Source organism: Magnolia sinica, chromosome 14, assembly GCF_029962835.1.
Source record: "Magnolia sinica isolate HGM2019 chromosome 14, MsV1, whole genome shotgun sequence".
NCBI classification, from domain to species: Eukaryota; Viridiplantae; Streptophyta; class Magnoliopsida; order Magnoliales; family Magnoliaceae; genus Magnolia; species Magnolia sinica.
In genome coordinates, this window is record NC_080586.1 from 69,349,629 (window position 1) to 69,362,801 (window position 13,173).

At 40.7% G+C, this 13,173-nt stretch overlaps 1 protein-coding gene across 1 annotated transcript; it reads right to left on the minus strand.

Annotated features, from left to right (window-relative positions):
- Window positions 1–11,080: 11,080 nt before the first annotated feature.
- LOC131226089 (probable aspartic proteinase GIP2) lies at window positions 11,081–12,897 on the minus strand. The gene has a single exon (XM_058221774.1). It carries the CDS (start codon window positions 12,849–12,851, stop codon window positions 11,538–11,540), a length of 1,314 nt encoding a protein of 437 aa, XP_058077757.1. The 5' UTR covers window positions 12,852–12,897; the 3' UTR covers window positions 11,081–11,537.
- Window positions 12,898–13,173: the final 276 nt, after the last annotated feature.

Below are 13,173 nucleotides of genomic sequence, written 5' to 3' on the forward strand. Positions count from 1 at the left end.
GAAGCGAAGTGTGTGAGAAACGCGAATACATTTAGAAAGTGAATTAAAACTTAAGTGAATTGAGTCGTTCACTTGTAGGCCAAATCTAAGGATACAGACCGTCGAAATCTGACCCAATTACACCCGTGGACTAGAAAAAATTTCCAACACTGGTCAGTGCACTTGTGACCTTGATCGAGTATCGGTGACCGTTGAACTGGAATTGGTCCCCCGTGGCCGATCCACTGATCCGATCGAACCGAAAACTTAACTCGACCTAGATCCAATGTCAGGAAGCTTAAGTCCGATCTCATGTAGAAAAGGGGCCTCCAGATGTGCCCTGTTGAGCCGAAACAGCCGACTTTTGGCTATAACCTAAGTATACCATGGCCCTGGGGCCATTCTCATCACTTCTGGGCCTATATAAGGGTCTTAAATCCTCTCTCCCTTCACATACGAATTTCTAACCCTAAGTGAGAGAAGAGAAAAGAAAGAGAAGGAAAGAGAGAGAAAGTGAGAGAGAGAGTTGGCGTTTGTTCATGGGATTCAATCCCATCACTTCACGTGCTTAACCATCACACCTGTATCACTTTTCGGGCGATTTCAACTCCGTGCTTGGGTAAGAAAACCCAACCCTAATCTGTTTAAGGGTTTTTAATAGTGTAAGTGATGAAATAGCTAACCTATTTCATGCTATAGGTTGCCGTTGTGCCGTAGACAAAAGCTTAGTGTTTAAACTGAGTTCGTTTCGAGTCTACCGGCGAAAGGTGCAGAATATAAATGTTTAGGTTATGGTTTTCAAGGCTTTCAATGTCAGTTAATGATTTATGACTGACTTGAATGCTATCACATGCTTGGATACGATGTTTCCCACGCTTTACACATATATATGAACTATGTTGAATATAATGTATTCCATGTGTTTGTTGGTGTGATTGAATGAGTATGGGATTTGGATTCGTGCTTGCCATGATTATTCATCGTGAATGTATGGCTGTTATGCGTGTGATAACTCCTTGGTGAAAGGATTTTCCCTAACACTCATTATCGCTAACATACATTACGTATGTTGAAGTGTGTAGTCTTAAGTGCTTGTGAAAATGTCTGAATAAGTAAATGCTTGTTTAAAGGTATGATATAAGGGCGTTGAGACAGGATTCTCAACCCCCTTATCTATACTCATGGTTTCCTTTATGTAACCTATCATACTATTATGTGATTTGTGATGAAATGCCTATGTATGTTAACATGTACACTAGGTGTTTGTTAAAATGCTCAAATAAGATCTCTATATCGATTGATTGTCACATGCTGTTCTTGACTATCACATGTGAAATAAATTGTTTTGGAGTGTGTTTGGGACTATGGTATAGTCCAGGCAATCGGTAACAGGTCTTAGATTGGTGGCTGAGGTTGTTTCGCCACACCGGACGTGTTCGATGAATCCGAGTCGTACTTGGGTTGTTGACAGTGGTTAGGCCATACGGAGTGCTTACGCACTTCATGTCGATCAACTTGATGTGCGCTCGTACCAGTCGAGCTCGTCAAGTAACCCGATTGGCCTGATCTATGTTCACCATGTATGGACGTTACTGCTTGAACCTAAGGTACCAAACTCACCAGTGAAAATCCCGTTAACCTTGGTACCTTGATTCGTTAAGACTCATGAGCCAGACATGGTGGTATGGGACACCGTGGTCGAGCTGTCGGCCTACACTGGGATGACGAGCCTCCCCGTAGTGACCAGTGAGCAACACCACCTCGTGAGCCGAATACGGTGGTATGAGATACTGTATTCGAGCTGTCGGCCTACACTGATCAGGTGACGAGCCCTTTGTAGTGACCTCGAGCATACTTTGAGACTACGTTGAGGCGACGAGTCTTTCCGTAGCAACTAGAGTATAAACTAGGCCTACCCTGGCACAGCCTGGCTATGGTCCCCAGTCGGGTTAGTGACGAGCCTTCAAAAATAAACTGCCAGTTGGTAGTGTGTTGGTGGTAGTGACCTGAACTTGCCTATCGTATGTGACTGGTAGGATTGACGACCATAGAATGGATCATTGTTTGGGAATTGATATAAGAGGTACCTTAGCTTCCCAATCTTGTTGTATGAAAAGGTCTAATAAGAACTCGGTAATCATGTTCATGCACCGCATTGCATGCGCCTTTGGCGTTAGAGTTGAGTACTTTGGAAGGGATGCATGCCGCGACCGTGAGATGAAGTTCGCAGAGGGAGTGCAGGCGAGGGCATGCATCATTAATATATATCATGTTTGTATTAACTAGAGTACTTAGGGATGCTTGATTGTATTGCTTTATCATTACTGCTTGACTGAATTGCTAACATATTAACCTTTGCTTTTATAGCTCCACTGAGTTGATTACTCACTCCCACGTTATAAGACGGTATTTTAAACTCCAATCAGATCCTGTTTTAGTTTCAGATAATGGCGATGCTTAAGAAGCGGAGCCGGACTTTTATGATGATGAGGAGGGTTTCTCCAATATACATCTATCAGGCGGGTTTATGTAGACCATGTTCTAATCGACGGGGTTACAGGGATGCTGATTAGACGCCATTACACTTATTATTTTGCACTTTTAAAACACCCATGTATATTCATTTTGTTCATTTTTGGAGTATACATGTATATATTTAACCTGGTAATATGTTCATACTCTGGAGACTTACAACAGTTTATATATTTTATATATCTATCACAATCTTCCGCTTGCATAATTTAACTCTCTTTGGAGTATGATATGCTGATTAGGTATAATCCCATTCATGTGTAATGTACTAATATGGACAACATTCAATCATTATTACCTATGTTGCATAAGTGATGTATTGGAACTCGGGAGCTGAGCTTCTACTCGACCCCCGATTTTCAGAGCGTTATACAAAACAAACCAGAAATATGGAATAATAAAGCAATGAAATAAATCAAAGCATAAACCACACCACACAAGAGATTTTTATGTGGAAAACCCTCAAAAAGGTAAAAACCACGGGACCTCGTCTAGATCAACAATCTACTATGAAGTATAACATTACAACTTTCTTCACTCATGTAGGAGTGAATAAATAGTAAGAGAATAAAAGAAAAACAGAGAGATCTCACCGACCACGAGGACGTAGAAGTGCTGAGATGTCAGTGCATAGTAGATCACTTCTATGAGCATAACCTTCCTTCCATAAGCTTCCTCTCTCTCTTTCTCTCTCTCTCACATACCTTTGATAGCCTTAAACCCTTTAGCAAACCCTTACAAAGCTTTAGGAAACCCTCTTGCATTACCTAGAAAGTCCTAGGTACCTCCTATTTATAGTTTAGGAAACTCCCTTTCGCACCTCTTACGAAACCGCCTCAAATTTTCACATTCCGTACAAGTTTCGGACTCAAATCTGCATAAGCTCGACTAGTCGTGTAGAGTCCTTGACCAGTCGAGCGGCACCCTCGACCGGTCAAGCACATCCCACGACTGGTCGAGCACCTCGGAAATCCAAAACCATAACTCGCTGGAAAACGAGTTGAGCCAATCCACGACTGGTCGTGCACCAGCCCTCGACCGGTCGAGTGAAGCTCACAACCAGTCGAGCCTGGGGAAACCCCATCAATAATTACTTACTACAGATATGAGGTCGTTGATTGCTTGCCTCCAAGTGCAGAGGTTCGTAAGTAATATCCTGTGAATATAGGGTCGATCCCATAGGGAGATGAATTGCAAGAAGGAAAAAAATCAAATGCAAAACAATCTAAACAATAAAAACTAAATTGATGATTTGATTTTGAGATTTTTGAATAGATGTAATTCAACTGAATTAAAATAACACCCAAGCTTCAAAGTTCCACACATTGGTTAATGTTCCAAAATCATGATGACTTGGATAACACAACTAGGATCTGAGCACTATGGTCAGCCTAATTGGAAAATAAAATAGTTTAAATATTTTAATAAATGATATAAAAAATTTAGAAAATTATGGATTTGCATCATTGATATATATTCTCAAGCGCTAGTGATTTTAAGAATTCAATATCAATGAGATAATGAAAATCAAAGAAATATAATAGGTTGAGAACCTCTCCTATTTAGGAAATCTGATTGATCCAGGGTAAGCCTATTCATCAATGTGGATCTCATATGATGGAAACATATGAATCTTATAAGAGGATAAAAAATAAAACCTAAATAATAGATAACATGCATACATCATTCTTCTCATCATTAAAACAATCAATCATCATAACTTAAAGAATTATTAAACCCATGTGCTTTCCTTCTAACTTGGGCTAGAGAGAACTTAGAAAAATATAACTAGAATAGAAAAATAAAACAACAAAAAAGAAATAAATGCAAATAGAAAAGATCTAAAAAAAAAAAAAACAACTTATAAAATTGAAAACCCTTTAAAAATCCTAAATATTGCTCTTGAATGCTTCAATGATACTTAGGAATGCCCTAAGAAGTCCTATTTATAAGTAGGAAACTCTAATTTTCGTACAAAGTTGAAAAACCCTAGAAATCGTGTCAAATATATGCATTTTTTAAAAATAGACTTCTCGCTGCACAGTTGGTTTTAAAATAGATTTTACGCTGCGCAGTTTTTCAAAATAGACTTCAGAAGTCTAGAATACACTTTTTCAGGACGATTTAAGGATTCTTCACTTCAAATCTTTGATTCTCTTCATACTTCACTTGGTTTTCTTGGATCTTTGATATGTGCATTCTTCAATCTTGGTCTCCTAAGATCCATCCCTCACCTTGGTGATTTTTGAACATCAAATTCATGCTTTTAGCACATTTTTTTAATTCAAGCACTTAAATTCACCTTTTACACATACATGAGTAAAATAGAATATTAAGCTGATTTATGTTCATAAAACCAAAATATAAATGGATAAAATTATGCAATATTTGAGTCTCAACAGTCGTGTATTTCTATTTTCTGAGCTGTAAGTTTGTGAATAAAAGGCCACCATCAGTTGTGTGGGCCTCAACCATGTGATGAATTTTCTTTGGTTTGGTGGTTGGACGCATTCCATTTGATAATGTTTTACATAAATGAATGTCCCTCTTGTGGGGCCGAAAATTATTCCTTGTATTTTGCAATTGTTAGAAATTTAGATAGTGAAGGCGAATGCATGTCTTCACATTTGAAACCGTTGAATTCAGGTAACTGTGGTAAATAAGGACCAGGATATTCTGCAATACCTATTTTAAGCAGCAGCGCATAAAACACCTATGCACTGTGTGGCCCACCATGTTGTATACGTAACATCCATTCCGCCCATCGGGTTCTATCACCGATTCTAGGTCCTGAGGCAAAAAGTCAGACAGATCCATACTCAGGTATACCACATCATGGAGAGCAATGGAGACGAAGGATACATTCAAGATACAAAAAACTCAGGCGTTAGACCCTTTAATTGGCATCCGTACACGCTCATATGAACTAGTCAAACTGGATGTACATTGCTGACGGATTATAAATACAGAGACCACGTGGGTGAGAACCTGACTGTACGGCCAACTCCATGGATTTATTGTATATCCACACCGTTCATCTACTTTTTCCAACTTACTTCAGGACATGGTACTAAAAATTAAGCGGATGAACTTTCCTAGTGTCCTGAAATAACGGTCCAAAGTATAAGATGACCACAGAATCTGGTGGGTCCAAAGTATAAGATGACCAGCACCATAAGAAATAATATATACTATCCAAATAGTCGTAAATTCACATGTAGCTCATCTGATGATTCGATGGTCCATATTTTTTATTCAACTGAACGTAATAATAAGATGCTTATGTTGGATACGTTGTGTTATCCACATAACATTTGGGCACCATAACTCTCGACTTTATCCATGTATATATAGAAAGATAATGAGGGTAATGTGATAATTTCATCTGTCATGGGGCACTGCATGGGAAATTTGGTTTGAGGAGACCTTGTTTGGTAAATTCCAAATTCATGAGGTTTTATAAGATTTGTTTGGTAGTAATCACTTTTCTAATGATGAAATCATTGATTGGCCAACCAGAGTAGCTTGACTACGCCTAGGCACAAGGGCTTGACTACTATTACCCGAGCAGTGTGTGGGGATAAGTGTACGTACGAGATCCACCCTATCCATCAGGTGCATGCAATGCCATATTTCCACCATTGATCCTAAAAAGTTAGTCTAATCCAAGTCTTAGGTGGACTACACTACAAGAAATGGTATAAAATCACTCCTAAAACCTCTAAATTCATGTTGTGTGGATAATATGAGTGTTGGAATGTCCTGATCTCCTACGAATCCCTTCATCTTAGTAGGGTGCGTTAGATGAATAGGTTAGATGGCATATATAAACCCCTGTGGACCACTCACACAATTTGAATGATTTTGATGGTGGGCATATACTCTTCTCAAATGTTCTAAGTATGTAAGCCAATTAAGTTTTGAAACGGACTAATTTTTGGGTCCCCCTCCAAAAAATGAGCTGGTGCACATAATGGCTGCAGTAGATCTCATCCACACGAAATGTTCCTTCCACGTCAGCAAAAGTTACGCTCCCTGGCGACCACAAAAAGTCTGTTGAATGTGGTCACATGGAAAGCGCTCTTCAAAAGAGTGTTTGATCGAATACATCTCAATATCTTGCAATCCAATACGTTGGAATATAGTCTTTGAATCTTGGTTATGTTCCAATGATCTAAATTGTTTATATGAAAAGGCTTGGGGTGGTGACCTTGATGGACGAAGTAGATCTCATCCACATCAGTGAATGGCAACACTCCCCCTTGTGACTTTGTGTGGTCATGCAAGCATTTGGTATCCTTTGGAAAAAAAAAAAGTATCTTGATCATTTAAATGGCATTCCATCCGACCAAGTATATAAAAGAGTTATAAATTTTTTATGGTATAATTGTAAATAGATGAATACAAGGGATACCTTATATTGTAATTATTGGTGTTTCCCATGTTAGTTGTGGGTATTGAAGCTCATCCGGCAAAATACTAATTTCTCTTGATGGCTTGCATTTAATATCCACATGTACGGAGAGTGACAGTGAACTATCAAGGCGGCCTTATCCAACTTTGTTTTAGAAAAAAGAATCAACCTTTGTTGCAATGTCTGAGGCCGCCTTGAATAGTTACTCTCTTCATTTTAGGAAGGAAACTTGATATGATCCTCAAAAATATGACGGATGATCCTTGCTAAACCCACAAATGCATACAAGGGTATCATCTACACGTTGTCACATGTGCTGAAATGGCACACAGGTGTTGCATCCAAGTCGTCCAGATGAGTCAGGCCGTGTAGCTGTTCTCACAGAAAAATTAAGTTGGCTGCAGGCTAATAAGTTGACCCACCATGTCAGAAACAACTTGACAAGTTGCAAATATTTTGGCTAAGATCTCTTAAGCTGTACGTTTGTTTTATAAATTTTGGCTCACTTGGGCAGTGGCTGGGTGGTAAGAGGGCATTTAAATGGTAAGTTATTTTACTACATTAGCTACTTATGCTTAGAGTAACTTATTTTGGATGTTACTTATTCAAGTAAACAATAATATACTCATTAGCCAAAAAGTAAAAAACTATGTTTAATTTCCAACATCATGTAAGTACTTATCTCTTAAGTTTGTTCGGCCCACCCTTCATATCTACTCTCAATCATGCGGACCCAACCTTTGATGTGGACTGCTAATTACGTTGGGCCCACCTTCTCCTTATCTTCAATGTGACCTACCTTCAATGTGCACAATTCACCTTGTGAGGTGCACCTTCAATGTGGGCTACCATCATGCGGGACTCACCTTGGATGTGGGCCGTCTATCTTGTTGGCTGACCTTTAATGTGAATTGTCCATCATACAAGGCTCAACTTCGAAGTGGTTGTATATCAAGCGGGGCTTACCTTGAATGTGGGTCATTCATCATTAGAGACCAATCTTCAATGCGAATTGTCCTCATGTGGGGCCCACCTTTAATATCCACTTCCATCATGTGGAGTCCGTCCTCCTTTGATGTGGATTGCCAATCTTGTCGTCGTCCATCCTACCTTGGATGAGGGTCATTCATCATTGACACATTTGATGTGGGCCATCCAATATGCGGGACTCGCCTTAATGTGGGTCATCCATCATGTGGAGCCCATTAAAATAAGTTGTCCATCATGTGGGTTCCACCTTCAATGTCCACCACCCATCATGTGGAGCCGACATTTGATAAAACTATCCATTGTGTGGGCCTTACCTGCGATGTGGGCAGTCCATCATACATGACCTTGTAAAATAGCTTAATGTGGAAATCACAAGGATCTGATTGTGTATAGGACATAGAGATCGAACGGTCAGGATGGCTTACCTAAGTGGGACGCCATTGCTGAGAATAAGAATATCAGAACACCTATAGAGCTTAGGATCTTCCTCTCCTTCACACCCTTTCTGCAACTCAAAAGATGAGATTCGAATTCTGCCGTGGTGTAGGGTTGGGGACCCAGCTCTCTTATATAGAGACTGTGGAGAGGAAGTTTGAAACCCATCAAAACTCTCTCTACCACGCTCCACATTGCTGTGTCCTAGTTCGACTCAAATCATTGTTTGCGTAAACAGCTATAGCATTTCAGCCCTAATACGCACTACTGCGCAATCAAAGTTGCGTAGTAAATCACCTGAAGTGGATCCCACTTGTCTACTCAATCATTCAGTCCAACTGAATGACAATCCAGACTGTTGATCAGTAAGACCCACCAGATAGAGTTCTTATAGACCTACCTCGATTAACTCAGTATGCTAATGGCCTGCTAAAACACATACAGGGAGCGGATTGGCTAGTGTACCACATACCAGCTATATAGCTAGTGTAGGTACATGTCTTGCGAAGACGAGCGCTGACGATCCTCGAGCTCCAAGTTGTATTCAAAGAAGATCAAAGTTACATGGCCCCATGGTGATGTATTTGTTATATCCACACCATTCATTCACTTTTTGAGATCATTTTAGAGCATTATTCAAAAAATGAATCATATCCAAAGATCAACTAGACCGCAGTGGGGGATAATGATTTTCACCATTAAAAACTTCGTAGGGCCCACCATAACGTTTATTTTCCATCCAATCTATTCATAAGGTCACAAATATCTGAATGAAATGAAGAGGAAAAACAAATTTCATATTGATCCAAAACTTTTGTGACCCATAAAAGGGTTTCACTATAGATGTTCAATGCCCCACAGTTTTTTTGTAGTATGGTCCACTTGATTGTTAGATCTATCTTATTTTTCATCTCAAGCCTTAAGATGAGATTGCCGAATGAATGGACGGTTTGGATATAACACATGTCTCTTGATGAGACCCACAGAACTTGCTGACATTAAAACACCAGCTATATAGCTTGTGTGTGGCACACCAGCCAATCCGCTTCCATACATCTTGGTGGCAGTAATGACATCGATGCAGTGTGCTACTACTCAATCCAAAACCCTACGGTGGATTGGATTGGAGGGGATTTGAGGGGGTTTCAAATCCCCTAGTTATTTGGCAGTATAAAGTAACTGGGGTTTCAAATCCAAGGGGTTTCGAATCCCCTTGTTGAGGGGGTTTGCAATCCACAGTGAGAGCTTGGATTACACTTGAAATCATTTCAATAGTTGAAGGTGTAACATGTGTGTTACTATATTATCATTCTATTGGGCACATGACTCACTAATGATGATCAGCACCGACCAAACATTGTCCAACACCGTCCAAACATTGTCCATGTTAATCAACGATTAAAAATCGTTGGCTAGTCACTCAAACATGATCTTTTGCTTGCGGTCCATTCGAGACTTTAAATTTCATCATTTTCAGGCAAGCATATATTTCAGTGGGCTTATCAAAACCATTGTATCAAAAATTACATATCTCATTAATTAGAGATACTAAAGTTGATTTAGTAATTAAATCTAAACCCCCGCAAAAATACCATGCATAAGTACTTTTGGATTAAAGTTTATTGGCGCTAGACGCTACCAAACACACTGGAAGGATTACAAATCCAGGGTGTTTCAAATCTTGGGGCTCCGAATCCAGGGGGTTCCAAATCCATGCTTCCAAACAGGCCACTCCCAGACTCGGATTACCTACTCAACAGGTTGAGCAGCAAGACTTGATACTGAAGTGAGGTTACCAAGTTCTGTGGGCCCCACTATGATGTATGTTTTATATCCACACTGTCCATCTATTTGGAGAGATCATGTTAAAAACTTGGAAGGGCCACAAGTTTTAGATCCAGTTGATATTTGTGTTTTCCCTTTTTCATGTCTGCGTTAACACATGCACAGGTTAGATCTCAAATAAACATCGTGGTTAACCTTAGGAAAGTTTGAATAGTGGGCCTCACTCTTCCCATTGCTTTCTGTGGTAGGGTCCATTTCAGCTTTGGATCTACCTCATTCTTTGGATCATGCCCTAAAATGATTTCTCCAAATGGATGGACGGTGTACATACAATATATATGTCATGGTGGGGCCACAGAACTTAGTGACGTTACTTCAGTAGTGAGTCAGTAGATCTGACTCATTCCTTGGATCATACCCTAATATGATCTCTCCAAATGGATGGACGGTGTGGATACAAAACATACATCATGGTGGGGCTTCAATAGGGAGTCTCGCTACTCAACGTGTCATTAGCTAATCCGGATTGGCTGGTCTACCACACCAGCGATCCAGCTCATGTGTTGACGTCACTAAGTTTTGTGGGTCCCACCATAAGGTATGTGTTATATCCAAACCGTCCATCCATTTTTCGAGTTCTTATTAAGGCTTAAACCAAAAATAAGACAGATATAACGATCAAATGGACCACACTGCAAAAAGCAGTGGGCAATTGAACGTTTACCATTGAAACCCTTTTGGGGTCACAGTAGTTTTGGATCAATATCATATTTGTTTTTACTCTTCATCCATATGAATGTGACCTTAGGAACAGATTGGATGGAAAATAAACGTCATAGTGGGCCTATGAATGTTTTAACGGTGAAAATCATTATCCCGGCTGCTATTTGTACATGGTCCATTTGAGCTTTGCATATCATTTATTTTTTGGCTAATGGTCAAAAATTATCTTGAAAAATGGATAAACGGTGTGGATACAATGAATACATCAGTTTGAGGCCCATGTAACTTTGATCTCCTTTCAACCGTTCGTACAACCGGGAGGTCGAGGAGCGTTAACGCTCGTCTTCGCACGACACGTACCCACAACATCTGCATCGCTGGTGTGTGGTACACAGGCCACTCCGCTTCCATAATAGGCAGAAGATATATAATCGCATATTCCGCATCTTTTTTTTTTTTTTTTCGTTTTGCTCAAAGTAACAGATATGATAGCGGGCCCCATCGCGGGGACTTTTTTTTTATTTTTATTTTTAAATTTCTTAATTAATGTTTCGTAACATTAAAGAAATGAAAATCACCCAACTAACGATCGTGGCCGTTTATTCACCAACTGTATGGCGTAGATATATTATAGAAACATATGATCACATATCTATACTAAAATAATTATCAGGACCGTCTAGACGTTTGATGTGAAGTTGAAATTGGCACATGTGGTTTGCCTGAAGAGAAGTGAGGAGGTGAACCCTAGTCTTGAAGTAGCTAGATCAAATTGTAGAAGATTATCCTCCAACTGATAGCCTCCGATTACGATCGACGTTCTAGGGTTAGACCCACCATCAACAAATGCCAGGCATACCACGTCATCATTCACATGCACCATCGAATTCGCCCCAAAGATTCTCCAGTAGACATTCTCGCTCTGCAAGACAAGATCGACCCACGGAACGGCAGGCCCTACTCGTGTACTTCCGATCCTCTTTGAGCTGAAGCACACGTCAAAAGGCGCCACCGGTGCTGCTCGAGTGATATTCCTGGATGTGGTCTCTCTAATGAAAGCCTCAGAGAAAGCCTTGTAGATGGACGTCTCCAGAGTTGTGTAAGGATTGACGGTGCTGATTTTCGTTCCACCAAAGCCATTGTTATCAATGGACAGCAAGGATGCATTTAACGGGACACGCTTTTCATTGATCTTGATCGATTTCACACCGATGAAGTACTCATACGACGGCTCTCCCTGCGTAGAGACTCCAGCAGTACTTACAGGGTTGGTGAGGAGAGGAGTGTGGATAAGTGAGTTGGAGAGTTCCTTGTTAGGAAGAAAAACATAAGGTCCATCACCGAAGAATATCACACCGTTGGATGTTGTCGATGATGAAAGACAGATGGCGAATTTCCGATGGAAGCTAAATGCAGATGCGAGCTGAGATGGGAATGCAATAGGCGTCCTTCCAAGGCCAGCTATTCCTTTAGCACCATTAGCGAGGCCTTGTAAGAGAAATGTGTATCCACAAGTGAAAAGGAAGCGCGGAACGGTAACGACAGTGCCTGGGTTCGAACCATCTGTCGATTGGAGGGATAGAACATCTTGGGTAAGCTCTCCGCTTGTGCTCGTGCTTATGAATGGGTTCCCTAGGAAGAGGCCACATGTGTTGTTGTTGCAACCTGGTTTAGGGCTAGAGAAGCACTCACCACATGAAGTAGATTTGGCTAGCGAGCATTGGGCGGACCGGCAACGGGCTGGGAGATTAGAGGACGACACGTAGCCCAAATCGCAATCGACCCATGGGAATCGTCCCCCAAGATCGATGACAAGGTTTACAGATACAAGTGGGGTTCTTTGGTTGACATGGGTCACGTACTGAAGGGTCGCTGCATCTTTTGCTACTGGAAGGACGAGGGCGTGCGGGCGGAACGATTGCTGGCCGTAGGATTGAGATATGAGAAGGAGAAAGAGAAGGAAATGAAGAGACGAGGTAGAAGAAGAAGCCATGGAAGGAAATAGAATGGTTTGGAGGGAGTGGAAATGGCGTACGAAGATGTGGTGTGCACCACTCCTTTTTATGGGGAAACGGATTCGCTACTCCCCCTGCTACCAGCCAATGGCTGGTTGTCAGTGCTCTGTGGGGCCACCATGTTGTATGTGTTTCATCCATTATGTTTATCTATTTTTCTAGATCATTTTATGGAATGAGAACAAAATAATCCCAATCTCAAGTGGACCACGTTACAGGAAACAGTGTTGAATAGACGTGGACCATTAAAAACTTTTTCAGGGCATAAAAGTTTTGGATCAAGCTGATCTTTGTTTTTTT

Coding starts and splice junctions, on each gene's coding strand:
- LOC131226089 (XM_058221774.1), bottom strand. CDS start 12,851: ATGGCTTCTTCTTCTACCTCGTCTCTTCATTTCCTTCTCTTTCTCCTT.